The sequence below is a fragment of the Sminthopsis crassicaudata genome, chromosome 3 (genome assembly GCF_048593235.1).
Source record: "Sminthopsis crassicaudata isolate SCR6 chromosome 3, ASM4859323v1, whole genome shotgun sequence".
Classification (NCBI taxonomy): Eukaryota; Metazoa; Chordata; class Mammalia; order Dasyuromorphia; family Dasyuridae; genus Sminthopsis; species Sminthopsis crassicaudata.
In genome coordinates, this window is record NC_133619.1 from 261,787,421 (window position 1) to 261,809,151 (window position 21,731).

Genomic DNA, 21,731 nt, shown 5'->3' on the forward strand with positions numbered 1-21,731 from the left:
AAACCCAAGTCCATGTAGGCTACTCAAAGTTACTAAGTAATTTCATAAAAAACCTCTCTTGTATTATCCAGTGGAAAATTTCATCTCATAAAGAATGCTTTGTCTCAGAAATGGAGATAAATGTAGGATATTGGTTCTAATTAACTTTGGAAGCCAACCAATAAGCTGAGATAAGGGATCTCAGGCAGTTTGAACCATCATTCAGTATTTCATTTCTCTTTGTTATTTCTAAATTATAAAACATTATTGTGAATAAAATGTATTAAATCTTTTTTGAAAATTCTCTTAATTTCAAGCTCTAAAATAATCTTAAGGTTTAGCTATGCCTTATACATTTGATGACAGAGATAATTACTCATCTTTATTCTAAAGTAAAATATTTGAATTGTTAGCTTTGCATGGCAACTTCTGAAATTGTTTCTCATTACATTACATGGCATTATTTCCAAGTAAGGTGGCAAGACACTAAGCAGATTACTGTTTTATCTTAAGTGGCTTTTATGAGTATTACACTTGAATTCAAGCACTTCAGTTAAGTGCTTCAGCACTGAAAATAATAAAGAAACTCCTGTAAAATGTGCTGACATTGACACATTTGCTTGATTAGAATAAGGAACAGTCTTTTTAAAAAATAAAAACCCATAAAAATACATAGTAGAGCAATCTATTTTATCAAATAGCTAAGCAAAGATAAAATATTTTGTACAATGTAAATTTCAGTATAATTTATAGTATTTCAACTACACTACAAGATGAAAGATAAAAGAAAAATAGCTTTCTATTACCATTTCAAACAAATACTCCTGACATATACATGAGTCATTCTTAATTTTACTGTCCACTTTATTGTTCAGATGAAGTTCAGGAGCTTCCTTTTACAAAATAAGCAGGTTTTACTTCTTTATTTAGCATGGCATATTTTGTTAATGAAATAACAAACATATAAAATTATCTTAATATTTGCCTCAAGGTGGATCATATAGTTCATCTTGCTGATTGAGATTTCAAAGCCATTCCAAGCTAATGTTCTGATGTCATTGGTTACACATATCCAAAAAGCTAAAGCATGACTTCTTCCTTGGAAGACAAATCAATGAGTTGTTATATCTCCATGATACTTTCCTTCTTGTTGCTCTTTGAAATCCATAGTGTGGATTGGTTTGGGCTAGTTTTTGTTCTTCCTTTGCTGAAAAAAATTTAAAAAAAATTTTTTTGAGCTGAAATTTTTTTATTTAATAGTTTTTATTTACCAGATATATGCATGGGTAATAATTTTTTAAATTATTTTCTAGCTAATTTAAATATGAGCTGGCCTGAGTAGTGTCACCTCAGACTCCCACAGCTCATTGGTCACTACTTTTAGGAAATTATTTCCTTTTTCATTTATAAAACAATGCAATAATCTAATTTAATTATATTTTGATATATCAAAATGATCAATAGAATATCTGGATAATGGAAAAGAAAATAATGTATTTCTCTCAGTTTCATTTGTCAAGTCAAAATATCATAGGAATCATTCTGAAATAATCCCAAATATTTTTATGCTCTCATTATTTACTGCATCCTCTTTCCTTCAAATTTTGAAACTCATGCTTTCCCAGTATGTGGCTAACAACATAATGAGGGAAAGAAAAATGGAGCTAATCTCAATCTCAACCCAGGAAGTTTAATTAATGTTACCCTACTGGGGCAGCTAGGTGGCGCAGTGGTTAGAGTACCAGTCCTGCAATCAGGAGGACCCGGAATTCAAATTTGATCTCAGACATTTAACACTTCCTAGCTGTGTGATCCTAGGCAAGTCACTTAACCCCAATTCAGTAGGATAAATAAATGTTATCCTACTGAATGAGAAAATATCCAGGGCAGCCACTTTCTCTTTAAGGACCATTCTACTTATCTTGTTTGTCTCCCTATTAAATATTTTTATTTGGTTGTTCTGAGTCCAATTCTCCACTTAAAAAAAAAAAAAAAAAAAAAAAAAAAAGCAAGCAAAAATAAGAATTTGGGATCCCTTTTTTCCCCTTAACAAATCTAACTTTAGTTTTAACTCCTTTCAAAAACTCACCTCAAGCTTTTAATTTCATTTAATCTTATTAATCAAATTTTTAATCTCATTAGTATGAAAGAGAATGTTTATTTGTAGAAAAACAAATGAAGACATTTATTTCTATGATAATTTCTTTCTTTCATAAAAAAATTTTAAATGCAATTAGAATTTCATTGGTACAGGGAAACTTCTTCAACTTTTTCCCATTGTATATTGGCACCTAATCTGCAGTTTAGAGTCTCAATTATCTGTGGGACACTGAAAGATTATATGATTTAGTAGGTCACAAGTATACAGAAATAGTGCTTGAAACTGAATTTTCTTATTGAAAATAAGACTATTACATTAAATTGCTTCTCTTCTTTGTATTCCACCTAATAGTGTCATGCACCATTAATTTTCTCAAGAGATTACCATACCTGTGGATGATTTTTTTCTTAGTTAACAGTCATTACCTGGATTTCAGTTTCTCACAGTCCTCATAATTATTGTATTGCTATATAATCTGTATAATCTTCCAGGGCCAGATACTAGCATATTATTTGATATTTTGAAATTTGATCAGCTTTTACGCAATCAAATTCATAACCTAAGTTTTAAAAAGTTTAAATTTTTTTTTAATTTTTGGGAATATGCAAGTATAGAAATCTGTTAAGGTATATAGTTAAGAAAATTAATTTCTTTTCCACTAAAACTCAGATTAATTCATTCATGAAAATAAATTGCAAAATTCAAATATTTCACTTATTTAGTATTTACCTTTTATGTAACATCTGAAAACAACAGGTTCCAAATGCCACAAGTATCAACAACAGCAAAGGTATTGTTGGTATAACAACATAAATTAGGTTGGGAATTATACCTATTAAAAAAAAAAAAACATATTATATGACATATCCCCATTTACCTAAAAATTTCTCATGCATTTGACATAACAGAATATGACTCTCCCTCCAGTTATTAGAACAAGTAGAACTAAAGATTATCCATATCTATCTACATATATATTTATGTGTGTGTATATACGCATATATATATATTCATGCACATGAGAATATTTCCATCAGACAACAAACTGAAATTAAACAATAGCAATATATATGTATATATTATATATCTTTTTCAATATTTGTAAATTTTCAAGTCTAGTATTCAGAATCAGATTAGCTTTTATAGAATATTAGTGTTTTCTTCCCTTTTTTTTATTTCCATTGATTAAAAAAGAAAAACACTATTTTAAAATTATGATAAAAATATAAATGCTGATAATCTGGGGATCAAAGAATCAATCATAATTAAATTCTAAGGTTAATTAGTTTATTATTTAATTCTGTCTCATCACTCAGGGGGATCCTATATCTGCCTAAGAAGATAAGATACTTAGATTGTTGCTTCATTACTGCAATGCTTATAATTACACTATAATTCTTCTTTAGTGCCATAAAAAAGGGGAAAATGTTCTCCCAATTTACTATTCTTTCATTTGTTCTTCAGATTACAATGTTTTATTGTACTGTAAAATTAATCTTTTGCAAAATCAAAATGTTAGTTTTAATTCATGTCTCTCTATAAAGTAAATGACTGATGAATTTAGGATCACCAGTATAATCATACTAAATAATTAAAGTCAAAATTCATTCTCTAATGTTGAGCTCTGAATAATATGCCATAGTCACCCCTCTTCCTTGCAATTAGGATTGGGAAAATTGAGTTTAGAAAAAAGACGAGGAAAACCTTGAAACCTTTACATACCATTGTATCACAAATATCCAGGTGCATTATCTCTATCCTTAGAAAGATGATTCCCCTTCCTTTTGAATATTGCCCCATGCCTTGCTGTCTCCTGTCCTTGACCTTCTTATCTTGACCCCTATCCTGTCAGATTTAAGTTATGATCCTTTCCTGAAATTATGGCTTGTCCATCTTCCAGTATCCTTGCCCGCCTTTATCTGCCTTTGTTTCCTCCTATAAAATTGTATACTCAGGTTATATATTCTGTGTGTAAACTCTAGTTAGCTAAAATCCTTTATAAGTTCTCTGCCTCTGTTTATCTACACCGAGTGCTTTGGACTATAGTTCCATTCAGTCAACTAGCTTAAACTCTCCACATTAAAAATTAAAACCAATCTCTAATTGCCTCAGTTTCTCTGATATTACAATAACATTAAATATCCATATAACTGCTCAAAATTCTGTCTGGCTATGTAGTACAATGGCTTTATCTTCTAAAGAAGAAAGAAGCAGAGATAATGCTAAATCTAGTTAAAATAAAGCGACAAGAGAATCCTTTCAAAATAAGATAAAAAGATGGAGTACTTTGGTTAAAATTTCCATTATTTCACTCCATGGTATAGAGAGTTTCATAAGTTTAATTATAGAGGCATCAGTAAGTCTTCCAACTAATCAATTTAAATGGTTTCCTTTTACATTCATCCTCTCAATCAAAGAAAAAGAAATTCTCTTCTTACTTTATAGCAACAAATCAGATGTCTTTAAAATGATTTTTCCTTTCAGGGCAAGTCTAAGAAGTTCTCACTTTAGTAAATCTGAATCATTCTTCTGGGATAACACTGATATAAGTAGCAACCCATAAAAAGCAATTCCTTGTAAGCATACAGTTTTAATTGAGAATCCATATCACACTATTCACAAGGCCATTGAAAACTAATTTGCATCATACAGACAAAAGAGCCCCATAAACACAGCTTTTTCTTTAGCTTTTTTGCTAAAAGGCATATATGTACATGAGTATGTAACAGTATATTTAAGTATGTAAGTGTACATATAAACTCTGTATGTAAACTCTTCAGACCAGGAAATTATTAGGATCATTTGTTCTGACCAAGTAAAGTATCATAAAGCTACTAGTGAAATTAGCTTATTTAGCATTTCGAATGCCAATTGCAAATTTATATTTGGAAGCAAAATGTACTAGAAAATGTAATTTCTCTTCTTGTTAGAGCAATTAAATTAAAGTTAACCAATTACCTGTTTCAGTAACAACTATGTGATAGGGATCTTCTGGTTTGCTTTCATCAAGGGGTTTTCCTGATGGTATGGTTGGAAAACTCTCTGTAAATGATCACAAATATTTTATATAATCATATATATGTATATATATGTATGTATGTATATATACATATCCAATGATCAATATGAAAGACATAAGGTTAGAGAATGAAAAATACCCTAGATCTTAGTTTTATAAATATTATTTTTATCTATAATAAAATTCAGAGACCAACCATTTGTAATTTTCATAACATTTTATAACTAAACAACCAATTTTTTTGCACCATTTATAAATTATCTATTTTTAGCATTAGAAATCTAGAACTACAACATGCTTCCTGATATTTAGTAATAATTATCAAGCTAGTTGGAAGAATGCTAACAGCCCTTGGTAGGGCTTGGTAGGCCAAGAAAACAGAGGTACAAGTTTTCCAGGTAGTTTCAAAAATCAGTTTGTATTACTTGTAATTCTACATGACAAGATAATCAGCAATTTATTTCATTTATATTGCACCAGGAATTAATATTTCTAGCAATAATGGTCTGAAAAACATTGCTCCACTGAATCCTTAAAATTTTTTTCTGGTTTTTAAATTTTTTTAGTGTTTTAAAAAATGATCATTTTTCCAGTACTTTTTTTCACAATGATTATCTCTCTTTCTATTTCATTATTTTTGACCATAATCTTGCACTGCTCTACCTCCTAATTCTGTTTTCTAAGGCAATATCTGTTAAATCAACAACTACATGAAAGAATAAATTAGGAGGCAGCTAGGTGGCACAGTGGATAGAGCACCAGCCTTGAATTCAGGAGGACCTGAGTTCAAATGTGATCTCAGACACTTAACACTTCCTAGCTGTGTGACCCTGGGCAAGTCACTTAACTCCAGCCTCAGGGGGGAAAAAATAAATAAATTAGATTAGTAAAAGTATTTCTTAGCATTCCTTAATTATGACCCTTAATTTATTTAAGGAGTGTTCCTGTATGTACATCAAAGCATTTTAAATTTTAATTTATAATGATATAAATTATCACTCTTGCTCACAATAATCAACCCTTGTTTTTGCACTCCTAAAGCTCTTATAATTCATTCCACTTTTCTGACAATTAATCATTTATTGCCCTGTATTGGTATTTACATTTTTATATGAAAATGATGCTTCCCCAATTAAGTCATGTCTATAAGATACAAACTATTTTTGACATCCTTTATTATATCCAGCAAAATTCTACTTTTTATATATTAAGTTTTTAATAAACATTTATTTATTTATTTATTTGCTTTTTTGCTGAAGCAATTGGGGTTATGTGACTTGCCCAGGGTCACACAGCAAGAAAGTGTTAAGTGTCTGAGACCTGATTTGAATTCAGGGCCTCCTGACTTCAAGGCTGGTGCCCTATCCACTGCCCCAACTAGCTGCCCCTATGTGTGAATTCTTTGGACATAGCAACTCACAAAGAAAACAAGCAAAAACACATAAAATGTCCTTCAAACATGCAGAAATTCTCCCATATTCTGCCACAATGCTTACATTATGGCAGAAAAGCTATTAGTTAATTAGTTAAGGAGCATTTATTTAGCATTTATATGTAACATTCTGTTAAGTGCTGAGGATACAAAGTAAATAAAAACAGTCCTTCATCTCAAGAAGTTTACATTCTAATTAGGGGGATTGGGAGTGAGGAAATAAGGGTGACACCTAGGATTGAAAATTTTTCTAAAGAATTAAGAGAAAGAATTTTTGACTATTCAAGAGATAAAGAACACTAAGGGATTCTTTCATTTGGATACCCAAATTAAAAAGATTTCACACAAATAAAACTAATGAAATGAACATTAGAAAGGAAGCAGAAAATCTGGGGGTAGAGGGAAATTTACAACAAATTTCTTCTCAAAAATATAGAGAACTGAGTCAAATTTATACTTATATGAATCATTCTTCAGTTGACAAACAATCAAAAGAGTTGGACAGGCCATTTTCAGAAGAGGAAATCAAAGCTATTTGTTATTTGGTTGTTTTTCATTAACTCTTTGAGCCCCTTCTTGGGCTGTTGGGTTTTGGTGGGTGGAGGAAGAAGTTGGCAAAGATACTGGAGAAGTTTGCCATTTCCTGCTTCAGTTCTTTTGACAGATAAGAAAACTGAAGTGTTCAGGATTAAATGACACTTGCCCAGGATCACACACCTAGTAAGAAGCTGGATTTGCCCCCAGGCCTTCCTAATTTCAGGTACAGCACTCTATTCATTTTACCATCTAGTGCGCCTCCCCCGCAAAAGCTATATATAGTAATATGGAAAAAATGCTTTAAATCACTATTAATTAAAGAAAAGCAAATTAAAACAATACTGAAAAAACCACTTCATACCTATCAGATTTGTGACAGAAAAGGAAAATGACAAATGTTAGTGGGAGTATGGGAAAATTGGGACACTAATGTATCCTTGGTGTAATTGTGAATTGTTCTTTTTGTTTTATACCATTCACAAATACAGAAAATTTTTACTTCATTTTTACCCATTTCTATTTTCTAAATATTTTTTCTGATTTCTATAGGTAGCATTTCTAGAATTATGACAAATAATAATTGCAATAATAGGCATCTATGTTTCACTCTTGGCATTATTGGAAACATTTTAGTGAATCTCCATTACAATTAATACTTGCTCATTCTCTTTCCAGTCTTGTTCCTAACTTACTCTAGACTTCAAAACCAGTTTTCCTGTTATTTCATCTTAGAACTTGATTCTATCAGTGTCTCTTCTTGGAATAGCTTCCCAATCTGGTAGCCCATTCACCATGGAATATCCCTCTGCAGAGCCCACTCTACTCCCCCCCCCACCACCCTTTTTTTTCATTGATGATTGACTTCTGGAATCTCCATTTTGTGGAGGAAGCAGTGTTGGCTCACCCTTATCACTCTACTCTGTTCCACCCTTTTTGCTTATTAACTTTTTGTTATGCTATCTTCCTCAATTTATATTATAAGTTCTTTGAAGACAGGGACTATATTATTTTTGCTTTTTTATTTGTATCCCCAAAACTTAGAATAATGCCTGTCATATATTATACACTTAATAAATACTTGTTTCTTTCCTCCAGTCCTCTTAGTTTAGATGATGTCTATTATAAGAAGAAAAGATTCACTTATTCCTATGGTTTTTAAGTGTTTTTTTAATATAAATAAGAATTGTAATTTGTAAGAATTTGGAGTCTTCCTGATGTTGAACAATTAATACATGCTTAATCATTAATCCAACAAGATCATAGTACATGCTTTGCAATATAGAAAACACAGTTTGTTTCAATGGTCTGACAAGCTGTAAAGAACTGCAAAATTTTTCCATAGAAGAGTCAAGAGTGTGATTTTTATGAAAACCTGGATAAAATATTTCCCACCTGGTTCATATTTGCAGATAAAATTGTGCTTCATATTACATCTGTCATCATTCCACTGGTAAAGGTAGGGACCCCCAAGACCAGGATTGGCAGTTGGTTGATGATACATCACAACGCAAGCTTCACTTCCACAGGAAGGTTCATCAGTATACCAGTTTCTGAAAATATACACCAATACAAGTATTTTCAAGCAATATTACCCACAAATATTATAATAACTTCATCCACCTTTACAGATAATCTGCTTTCCCCTTAAAGACTAAGAATTAAAATGGTAACACATGCCTTTAGCATCACACCTACCGATATTGGGAACTGCTTCCATCAGACCACTTATAGAGATTTGGACAAGCGCCTGACGTCTGTCCTTCTCCGTTTCTCCAAAGGCCAATCCAGAAGTCACCATCAGAAATACCTGTATCTGGCTTAGTGAGGTTTTGTAACATGCTTTCTATTAACTTCTGTTCTGTTTCACTTTCAAGACTGAGAAGAGCTCCACCATCACTTTCACAAGCTTGGCGTGCCTCCTGGAATCCCACTCGACTTGACAAATCCTGAAAATAGGCCATTTTGTAACAGGGATGTTTGAAGTCTGCAAAACACACCTTCTGACCTGAAAGACATACAGACAGGCTAATTGATGATACAATATCAGTTACATAGGGAAAACATGTTAAATACTTATAAAATATAACTATACCAAATATAAGCTCTCCAAACTTTAATCTTTTTTAAAAATGTATTTTCTGGTTATATTTGTTTTTCCTGTAGCAAGGTCTATTCGAATGCTCATGTTGGCACAATCCAACATGTGCATTTATTTTAAAACTGCATCATTTCATGATTATGCTCATTCCATTACTATTATTGTCAGATCATGAAAGCAGCTAATCATCTATCTAATGGAAAGAAATAATAATTTAAAATCTGAGTGCTATTAAATAATAAAGCATTGGAAAAGAAAATTTAAAAAGAGAATTCTGGACCAATCAAATCAGTATGAAAAATATGTCATCATCATTTACAGAAAATCTATAGAGAAACAGGTTTTCTGTCTTTAAAAAACATATTGAATAAACTACTTTTTCTACTAATTTCCCTACTAATGACTACATACCATTTTTCTTTGGACAGCGATTGTGATCAGTCATATATTCCAAAATATTAGTCTAAAGTCGAATATAAAGAACATAGGGTCAAGAGCTTTTCAAAAAAAATCTATACTTTTTGTGGGTGAGGAAAGTATAAGTACCTGTCTGAGATAACTTCTAAGTAACTGTAGTAACTAACTAATAGTGTGTGAAAGAATAGTGTCTATATCACTTTATTTGGCTAAATCCTACCAATGAGAGATTTCTGATTCTTCAGAAAGGAAGTAGATTTAATTATACTTTGACTGAGCAAACTATTTTAAATAATGTTGAATATAGAGAATAAATAATGTCATAGATAACATAAATTAAACTACTTGAATACCCTCAAATGTTTTGAAAATATACATTTCTTTATGAGCAACATGCTAATTCCAAATTATTTCTTATCTTCTAGAAATTACTGTCAGCCTTATTTGTTTAAAATGTGCTTGAAAATTGTAGAAATGTATTTTTTTAATCTTCCATTTATTATTTGCATTGTTTCAAATAGGACTTACACTGAACTAATGTAAATTGTTGAATTTTACTATATATTTGAACAGGAATGAAGAATGTAACAAAATATATAATAAATTATCCACAAACTCCACAGAGTTGGGCAGACTGGAAAGTAATGGTCAAAATAATATATTTTAAGTATACTTTATTTTTAAATAAATATAGAAAACTCAATGGTAAATTTTCTTTGATCTAATTTAATTATCACCTAAATCAAAGACCTTATAAATGCAGTTATATATCTCTGAAACTTCTAATCAGTATTAAGTCTTAAGAAAAAACATTTAAATGCATTTATTTGATATCAACTATAATTTAGTCCAAAGATAGCACTTAAATCACAAATCAAACTCAAAGTATATCTAAAAATATTTTAATAAAACACGAAATTTAGTAAAAAAAAAAAAAAAAAGCTAAATAATTCAAAAGTTATTGCTAATAGGAAACATGATAATGTAGAATAGTTCAACTGAGACAGGAAACTTCACTTTTTTCAGTCTATATAAAATTTTTAATGTTTTACTATTAATATTATTACTATTTTACTCATCTAACATTAATTTGAAAGAAAAATCATTGATTTTTTAAAATTAAAAAATGATGCTCTTACAAGTGAATTTTCTTGTAAAAGTTAACATCAAAGGGAAAAAGTCTAGGAAAAAAAGATTTCTAACAGTAAAATGCATTGTATCAAGGCAGGAAATCAATAGTTATTAACAACAATAATTTAATAATAACAAATAATGTGTATAATGAACATGAAAATAAAATGAAAGCAATAATATAGATTTTGGGGAGAAGGGTTATGAAATCCATCTAAACCCAAGTAGAGAATTCATACACACACTCATTAAAAAATCATCCAATAAATTCCCACTGTATAAAATGTTCAAATTTAATTAAGAGTTCCATAAGAAGGGGAAGAATTATCTCTGTAGAGTTTTCTAAATTGGTGAGCTAATTACATTTTTTGTATGCTCTAGTACTAATATGTTAACATATTAATTTAATGTTATTTTATAAAATGAGCACTACCCAAATAACTCATAAAAGCTAAAATGTGTGTCCAAAATATAGCAAAGTGTCCAAATATGCTAGAATATTTAGCTGAAAGCATGTTTATCTTTAATTGAGAATAATTATGAAAATCTAGCAATCTTCAATATTAAAAATACAATTCTTGTTTCCTAATTTCAATATCTAATGTTCTTTCTCTTTGAATATGATTTCATAGGTTGTAATATTTTGTCCCAAGTTCATAAATTACTAATCAAAAACTGGAAGGAAAATATACAATCTCCATAAACATATGGAAATTACATGAGAATTGTGTAGAATATAAACATCTACTAAAAGACTGATTAATATAGTATACATATACATAATATTATATATCTGTGTATACATATTTATACATATGTGTGTATAACTGTAATATCTTCTTGAGCAATACCCTGAAAGGCAATCCTTGTTGGGTGTTATATACCTTAACAGGAACATGACTCTTGATTGCTTTAAAGAATGCTGAGCATGATGTTGTATATCTCTTTAAGAGACTTACTTTAGTTGGTTGGGGACACACTTGGATGAAGGATCTCCAATAGGAGACTGAGAGAAAGAGAGAGACTTTGACTATAAAGTGATGTCCTATGAAATGTGGACATGTATAGGAGCTGGCCCCATCACATTTCTTGACTTCCATCCAATTCAAGAAAATGATGAAGATCACCCCCATGACTCCAGTAAGATTGTTCTTTCTTTATTTAAGCTGATATCTCATTTCACTCTAAGTTGAAGAGCTCATTTACTCTTAAATAAACTAGATAGATAGATATACACATATGTATGTATATGTCTATAAACACACATGTATATATTTATTTATGTGTGTAACATAGGTGTACATACAAATATGTACATATACATGTATATGTACATGCATATATATGTGTGTATATATTGTTACCCTGAATCCAACTTAACTTGTTTTCTTGAGTTGCAATATTTTCCAGAAATATTGCATGTTGAATATGCAGGATGCCCTGAGCATATCAAAGATGAAGCCCCTCCCTCAGTTGACATAATTTGTTCTTTATACCCCCCGGCTAGACTCTCTGTGTGTTCCTGAGAGTCAAGACAGATGTCAGTCAATTTGCACCAGACTGAAAAACTATTTGTGTAGTTGGGACCACTACAAGTAAGCAAATAACCATATCTTCATAGTCCTGCAATTCCTAAGGCAAAAGAATGCTGCTTTTGCCTTCCTTCTTACTCATGTTCCTCCTCCTTTCTTTCATCTTTCTGGTCCTTCTTTCCTCATTCTACTGTTTCCTTCCTCTTCCCATGCTATACCATTTGGAAAGAAATGCTTTCCACTCCCCCACATCCCTCTTGTAATTTCTTGTGTAATAAATCCAGTTTTAACACGCCTCCTAAATTATGATTTCTGGTTAACAATATAGATAGATAGACAGACAGACAGACAGACACATGCATATATAGTATTTGTATTGTATATTTATATGTATAACATATATGTATGTTATTTAATTTGTAGAATTTATCTAATTTCTGCTTAGTATTTTGCTTAAACAGTTATATTCAATATTCATTATTTTAATCATCTTTTAGGTAAATGTTATTTGGGACATAATATTTTTTTCAACTGTGTCTAACTCTCTATGACCCCATCTGGGATTTTCTTGGCAAAGATACTGAAATGATTTGCCATTTCCTGTTCCAGTTAATTTTATAGATGATGAAACTGAGGCAAACAGGCTTAAGCGACTTGCTCAGGGTCGCACAGCTAATAAGTGTCTGAGACCAGATTTGAACTCATGAAAATTAATTTTACTGGTTCGAAGCCTAATGCTCTATTCACATATCATCTAGCTTATTCCCTTTTTCCCCACCCCCTTTTTTCTTCATGTGGAATTCTGGTTTTCAATTATACAGTATTTGGAATGAAATCATGTTTCCTCATAGGCTATGAAGTTCCTATTAGTTTTTCCTGCTTCCAAGATCTAAAATAATCATAGTATCAGAAAATAAATATAGCAATCTAAATATTGATCTGAGAAAAGATATTACTTGTCTAGGTCAAGGATGAGAATAGAGATTTTTTTTATTGGGTATCTTATTTATAAACTCAAAGCTTTTATTTTTAAAAATGAGGTCAGGCAAAGATTAGTCATAAAGACAATTTTTACAAAAACTAGTGCCCTTTCAAGTCAAACAGTATTTATTAAGTGCCATTAGCTGCCATGCTCTGTGCTAAATGCTGGGAATACAAAGAAAAAAATTAAAAGTCTAGTTCCTATTCGTAGGAAACTTATGGTCAAGGAGGAAGACAATTAGCAAATATATCTTTATAAAAATGCTAAACATGATAAATTATAGATCTCAGGGAGATGGCACATAAATCAAAGATGACTAGAAAAGTTTTTTGCAGATTAACCTTTGACTGAGATTTGAAGAAAGTTAGGGAATCCAGGAGACAAAAGATAAGGAGGGAGAGAACTTCAGCTTTGGAGAACAGTGAGGGAAAATTCCCTGAGTTGGGAGGACAATTGTTTCGTGAAAGGAATAGCACATCACAGAGTGCGTGGGTGGAGCAGAGTAAAGTGTAAGAAGACTGAAAAAAATAGGAAGGAATCCAGTGATGAAGGCACGCATTCAATATCATTATATTTGATTCTGGATCTAATAGGGAACCATTAGAAATTAATGGATAGGGGAAGTGAGGTCAGATCTCTTCTTCAAGAAGTTCAGATTGACAGTTGAATAGAGAATTTCCTGGAATAGAGAGAGACTTGAGACAGAGACATTAACCAGGGAATGGGAAAGGGGAAAAGGTAGAAATAGGTAACAAGTGTCTAATATATACTAATTACTTTACACTTTTACAAATCGCTTTACAAATGTTATCTAATTTGATTTAGTATAGTGCATGTCTCTCAAATTAATTTTCTTAAGCAACTGAACATTTAATACAAAAAATTAAGACAAATGAGATTCTGAGAATAGATATACTAGCCTGAAATTGTTTTGAATGCAAATCTCAAGCTCCTTTTATCAGAAAATGTAAACTCCTGCAGACAAAATTACAAAAATTATTGTGATATTTCATATTTTGGAATATTTTGTATTTGTAAGGTGACTCAAGAAGTAAGTTTTAACAAAAACCCTGAAAAGGCCACTCAACACAATTGGAATGTAAAAGCAACATGTTATATAGTTCATGGAAAGCATGACAGAATTGATCTTAAAAGTTAAAGGGATCATTATTAGCTGAAGTTGTCAATTAATCTTTTTCTTTGTTTTCCCTTTTTTTCCCTGTCCTCTTCCATCTCTCTACCACCTCACATTTGGAATGTTTTCCATATTTTATGCTGTTGAAATTTTCTTCGTTCAAGGAACTCCCAAGTCAGGTGCCACTAATTTTATGATAACCCTCCAACTCCCTTATATAACCAGCTCAAATTTCTCAAAGCATCATATCCAGACATCTTTGCATTTGTTGTATCAATCAGTGATCAATAAACATTAAACAGCTACTATGTGCCAGGCATTGTGCTAACAAAACTCTCAAATGCATTGCCTTGGGAGATAAAGGAGTTCTAAAAAAAAAAAAAAAAAGTCTAGCTAACCACTTATTGAGGATGTAATAGAGAATCTTCTTGTTCAAGTAAAGGCTGATAAAGATGTTCAGGAAAGTGTCATGTTGATTCAGATTCTGTGATAGACCCATACACATTATATTGATGATGTCTGCTCATGACTGCTTGGTGAATAATGGCAAATTGCCATTCTTCTTTCATGCTCACTCATACAAAATAGTCCCATGTAGTGAGACCATGAAAGTTTTTATAAAAATTCATTTCTTTTCTCAAGCTAAAAGAACCAGAAGTTTCAACCAAGAGTTCCAGCTCTCTCTAGTCCTCATTCCTAGTATTTTTTTTACCTCTGGTGGAAGTTGTTATAATAGTTATATTTAGATCAAGAAGAGTGCATTCCTGGGAGTATGTGCAGGGATCTCTGACTAGAATCAACCCTACATGAAATGCTTAAGCAACCTACTTCAGAAAAGCATGGTGATGTGAAATGGAGAGGTTTTACTTTGATTCAGAACAGAGGTAATCTGGAACAGTGTCCTTTCTGCCTTAGTTTCTGAACCAGCATTAAATGGGACTACAATAGGCATCAATCATCCAAATTGATGTCTCTGCTTCTGTCAGTGTCTATCTGTCTGTCTGGTTTTCTGTTTCTTTCTGTCTCTGGTACCTGAGGAAAAGACTACTTCCCATCTTGAGTGACCAGAGAAAGTAGATTTTATTGCAGACCCTTTAAAAATCATTATATTCCTATACTGCGAATATCTGATAATGATAAATAAAATTCTAGGTTCTTGCTGTTACTCAAACAAGATACTCCATTTCTGGGCTCTGCATTTTCACTGGCCATCTGTCCCCAACACTGGAATCACTCCCTTCTCTTTTCTATCTCCTCTCTTTGTTGGCCTCCTTCAAAATCCCATCTCATGAAAGAAGCCTTTCCTATTGTTGCTAGAGCCTTCTATCTGAGATTTTCTCCAAAATATCCTGAAAGTGTGTGTGTGTGTGTGTGTGTGTGTGTGTGTGTACAGTGTATATATTATTGTTTCTTTGCTTTCAATCCCAATTTGATTGTAAATTTCTTGAGAGTAGGAATTGCTTTTATATTTCTCTGTATCCCCAACACTTCTCAGCTAAGGGAGAACAAAAAATAAGGATCATTTGAATGAAAGGAGTATCAATTGAGGGCAGAGTAACAGAAGACACGAAGGGAATAAAGAACTAGAAAGGAGTAGTTGCCTGTGTTAACAACTGCAGACAATTCTAGCAGAATTAAGACTGTGAAAGGACTGTAATACTTATTCTATTACTTATCTATCCACACAGAAACAAAGAGCTGCATGATATATGTTGGGTTGGAGGGGAAGTTAGAACCATAGAAAGATGTGACAAGAAGCACAGAGCAAAGGTATGATAGCTAGTCTAGCCAAGTTTTGGTTTTAAAAAAAGGTACAGGGAATATATGTGATGTTACAGCCAAATTGACTGTATTAAAGATGAAGCTACATGATCTCAGGGAGTTCAAAACCCAGTGTCTAGCTCCTTCTAGCCATGATGATGCATATTTTATTTTATCAATGACACAATTGAGGCCTTGAGAAAATAACCTATGGTACAAAACTAAGATTAAGAGCCATATCTCCTATCAGTCCAGTATTTTTCCCTCTATCACAATGAATCTTAAATGCCAACATTTTAAATATGTGATTTATGTGATGCAAAAAAAAATTGTAGAAACAAAAATGAAGAAAATTTCTTTATCAGTTTTTCTCCAAGAACATAGCTTATTTTGACAATATATAGATTTTAAAATTCTGTACAGTTTACAATTTTACAAAAGATTTTGCAATTTACATAAAAATATCTTAAATTACAGAATTTTCAAATTTGAGACTTTAGAAAAAAATCAAGTAATTTGAGTGATTCCAAAATGAGAATTAATAAAAGGAACAAAAACAATTTTTTAAAGCAAACCATGCCTTGGCAGGGGAAAAGTATTTAAGAAATAATGGCTATGATTAATGTATAGTCTGTTAAATGACTACAAGTCATTAATAAAATTTGGACCTTTCTTGCCAGGGACATACTTAAAGAAATTGCATCTCTCGAAACTGCATTGTCATCACTTTTTGTTCTTGATGATGTCATGGAATAACATTATAGATTAACACAGTCAGCAGTTCTGCTTTTTAGTCCTCAAACATGGGGTAAGCAAACATAGAATAGAGTATCCTCAATTGCACTATGTGTCCTCTTAAATTCTTAATAATAAGGGGAATAATTTTGTTTCTTTATTTTTCTTGCTATTCACAGAACAAAATCAATCATAATGGATTTCCTTTATATCATCCAAATCAGTGGTTTTATTGACATGAGGAGTTCTCAAGGTAAAACTCTTACACTAATCCATTATTTACAGTCCTGTAGAGTTTAGAAAATTGCTAAGGTACTAAAAAGTTAAGTGACATGTCTATGGTCACACAACTACTATGGATCAGAGGTAAAATCTGAAGTGAAGACTTCCTGACTCCAGCACCAAATTGCTATTCACTGTCAGACAGCCCATAACATCTTGTATACACCCAATCCCATCTGAACTATAACATACTTTTAAGTATTAGATATTAAATATTAAATACTATTAATCTTTAAAAAAATAGAAATGCCAGATTGTTAAATTGATAATAAGAGAGAATTTTCAATTAAATTGCTATTTTTAATTTAAATGATAAAAATTATTAGAAAATAATTTCTAACAAAAAATTTAATTATGCTTTTAAGATAACAAATTTCTATAAATAGTAAATAAATAAAACAAACTGCAATTGCTGTGTGGTTCATTTTAGTTATTTAAATAAAAATAGTTCAAAACATTTTACTTTTGTTAGTCCCTTAATTTTGTAAATATTTGGATTTTTTTTGTTAGTAATCATTAATTTCCTTATTGAAATATGTTTCCAACCTTACACCATGTTTTCTATTTGCCCCCAACTAAATTAACTACAAGTGAAAAATTATACATCTCCACAGTTTATTTCATGTAGCTAAGCTAGAGAGCAATAAATTAATAAATGGTCCCCTTGTGTCATGAAAAAGGTTTACCTTTTCCTAATCCAAACAAAATACTTTATCCACATAGCCTGTGAATCAAATACTGCTTCCTCTCTTCTTTACTCTCCAAAATCACATAGGAATAATTGAATTCATGAATGTTATTTTGGCCAAAGATACTGTCTATATTTTGACAAAAAAGTAATATCCTCAAATGTATATAACAGACACATAGTTACTATTACAAATGGTTATGCTACAATTTGAATATTTTATGGCCAAAGGCCATTAAACTGTAGAGCAGAAATGCATTACTTAGTCATTATTTTAACATTAAGTAAACATCACCACTGATGTTAAATCAATTGTCTCATGCTCAATTAATTAGATTTCCAGATGTTACCCATAAGATGCCTATAAATATCCCAAAAGGAAATAATGCAAAAGGTCTTTAGTAATCAATTTAATGTATCCTTAAATGTAAAAATTTCATCACCAAGGCTTTATAATGTTTTGTTTTTACTAAAACACATAAAACACACACACACACACACACACACACACACACACACACACACACACACACAAAACTGCTAAAAGGATAGTATGCAAATCAAGTAAGCATTTCCATTTTTAAAGAATTTATGTTCAAGTTCTCTTAAACATTTGGGTTTTAGTGACGGTGATCATTTTTTTTTAACTGGACCTGTGAATGCAATATAAAGACTACTCAGTGAATAACTTTCTCTATCAATGAATATGAGCAACTTTAGGCCTTTGGGAATTGCCTGGAGAACTGAGAAGTGAAATGATTTGCCCAGCTCTGGATGTCAAAGGCTAGATTTGAATACAAACTGTTTTGTTTTTTTACTCTGAGGTCACTTCAACAAGTTGTCAAATGTTTAAATTTCCATATACTTAGAAAGGACTCTAAATTTCAACAATTCTCAATTAGAAAAAAAAAGTATTTAGGATACTTTTAAAATTTGAATTTCAAAGAACAAATGAGTATATACTCATTTCATAAATAGCATAAAATGATTTCTTCTCCAAAAATTTAAGTTAATTTAAATTAAGAGATACACACAAAACTAAATTAACTTAATTAACTTTCAATGTATATTTCAAACTAATATTACAACAAGATTTTTTTAAAAGGAGGCAGCTGATTAGTAATTAGGTTTTTTTTTAAGTTTTTAAAAGTCTTTTTGAAGATTCCACAAATTTTTATGACTATCATTAGTAACAATGTTTGCTGTTTGTCTTTTATAAAGGCCTAACCTTAGAGCTGATTAAACTACTATTTTCTTATGGCATTTTCTATGCCTCTAAAATTATAACTAAAAACATAATGACACTAGAGTACTGCCTGCCTGCCAAATGCATACATTTTAGGTGCCACCTACATAAAAGAACAAATTATCTTAAGCATTAGTTGAATTGATTTGCATTACATACCTTATGACTTTTTTATATAATAAAATTCTGCATATGAGCCAGATTACAACTTTCACCTATTAAGCAGTTTTTCTTCCTAAAATTCATTAAAGAGTTACCCATACTTGTTAATTTTCCACTTAAGGCTTACTGTTAAAAAAAAAAAAAAAAAAGGCAACATTTCACCCTTATAACACATTCATCAATCAAGTACCAAAAGTAGTAGTGTCTTAAGACCCAAAAGAGACTCCCTGAATAAATATATAGATAGGAGAGAATCTATCCAATTTCTAAAGACCTTCCTACAGTGATTTCCTATCATCTTCAGTCATCATATGCACTGTTAATCAATTCTCTCTATCAAGAAATTTATTTCTCATAGAAAAAGGAGAAGGAAAGATAAAAGAGAAGGAAAAGAAAGTAAAACAATTGAAATATAAAATAGTGCCTCAATCATATTATTTTTAAAATATTTAGATATAAATATTTAATACAATACTTCTTCAATATTTCAAGAACTCACAATTTTACTAGTGTGATTGCTCTGCCCACTAATGAAGATTTGAAATTCTTCTTAACAATAATATAGTTAATAGAATATAGGACTTTCTGAGACTCAAAATACTGAAAGGAACATTTTTTTTTACTTCAGAAACAAGAATTTGTATTAAATAATATCCCCAAACTCACATTTTACATAATATATTACATGGTTTTTCTCCTATTAAAAAGAAGCTTTGCATAAGCAAAGGCCCAGAGTCAGAGCTACCTCATTAGTGTCTGTATTCTAGTCTTCCAGGTTCTGACAGCAGCTATATATATGGTGGTGAGGGATTGGGAGAAGAGAAGGGGGAGATGAAGCAGAGTTCTCAGAATAACACAAGGTTTAAACTGACAAGAAATGGAAGAGCAATGTGGGAAGGGAGAGAGAAAGGGGAAATAGTTGAGCATTGAAGAACCTGATTCATTTTCACTTCATGGTCTCACAAAAGTGTCTGGGCACACCTTGAAAAGTCAGAGAGCTAACCATGTAGTAGAGACATAGAGGTTCATTTGTGAAAAGATGGTCCTCTTCATTGTTTGCCTTTGTGACTACAGAGAACTAACACAAGGGAAAGCCTAATCATTTTTTTTTTCATTGTCTAGAATAGTCAAGACCATCAAGTGTTATTGTTTTCAATGCATTTCCATCCCCTGTGTCGCTTATCCCTTCTTCCCCTTAAAAGCCTTGCCCCCTGAAATGAATAATTTGTCCATCTTCCCAATCTTTCTACTTTTTCAAGTCAATCTGCCAAAGTGGAAGGGTCTATAAATGTGAAGGACTCTGCCACTTAGGATCTTTGCAAACTTAGACAAGTCACTCTATTTCCCTGAGATTCATTTTCCCAATAAATCAATAATAACTATATCATTGTTGATCTGTAGGCTCATAGGCTTGTCTGTCTGTCCCTCTATCTCTGTCTCCCTCCCTGAGTCTCCCTTTGTCTCTTTCCTTCTCTCTTCTTCCTCTCCTTTCTCTCTCTGTCTGTGTGTGTGTGTCTGTCTCTCTTGGTGTCTCTCTTTTTCCGGGGGTGTGTGTGTGTGTGCTTGTGTGGGGTGTGTGTGTGTGTGTGTGTGTGTGTGTGTGTGTGTGTGTGTGTGAAAAGGACACGGGGAGGCTAATAATCCCAAACTGTTTAACTCTTGTCACTCTTCGCTCCATATCCAATTTCACGGTTAAAAATTTTATCTTTGGCCGGTAACCCAAAAAAGCTACAAAAGGGAATAAAGTTCCCTGCAAGGCTCCTTCGTTCTCTCCCACTGTCCCAGAAATGTATCAGGCAACAAGAACTTTAAACTATTGTGACTCTCTTTCCAACCATTTTCCTTTCTTGGTTTCTCCTTACTCACCACTGACGACCCTCCGGGAGAAGCCGCCCTGGCTCCAGAGCAGCATTGCCCCCAGAAGGATACTGATCATCCGGTTCATTGCGACTGGGAAGCGGTACAATCCAGGAACAATCCGGGGGACACACCCACATGCGCTGAGCACCCTCTAGAGTGAAACCAGATGCAGACTTCTGCCTGGTATTCGACTCTAGTGAGCGGTTGGTTCCACGGTCCCCCTGCCTTAATCCTGCTTCCAGTCTGAGCTCCAAGCTTTCTGTCCTTCTCTCCCTCGCAATTTGTCTTCCTTTACTCAAGTCACAATTGCCTTCGCAAACCCCAGGATCCTTCTGCAGTCTTTCACATTTCTTAGACAAAGAATTGTTAACTCCCTCTTCAATTACTCATCTACACGAAGGGGTGGGAGGCAGCGGGTAAGTGGAGATAGGTATATGGAGTAGACAAGTTCAAGGCTCGTTAAGCCAGAGCTTTAATCAAGGGTCTCCATCTAGTCGCCCGGTTTTTGTGTGGGAGAGGGTGGGCTAGCGGTTCTGTCTGGGAGGTCAGCTGTTGCTTCTGCTCACTGGATGTGTCTCCTTATACATCCATTCCCTGCGCTATTGATTTTTTTTTTTTTTTTTTTTGGCCCCTC

At 32.1% G+C, this 21,731-nt stretch overlaps 1 protein-coding gene across 1 annotated transcript; it reads right to left on the reverse strand.

Moving 5' to 3' along the window:
- Window positions 1-480: 480 nt before the first annotated feature.
- On the reverse strand, window positions 481-21,489 carry CHODL (chondrolectin). Its single transcript, XM_074300633.1, has 6 exons — window positions 21,104-21,489; window positions 8,764-9,073; window positions 8,461-8,618; window positions 5,039-5,122; window positions 2,810-2,912; window positions 481-1,186 (listed from the first exon to the last, which is right to left on the reverse strand). Exons 1-6 carry the CDS (start codon window positions 21,180-21,182, stop codon window positions 1,102-1,104), a joined length of 819 nt encoding a protein of 272 aa, XP_074156734.1. The 5' UTR covers window positions 21,183-21,489; the 3' UTR covers window positions 481-1,101.
- Between the last annotated feature and the right edge of the window lie 242 nt (window positions 21,490-21,731).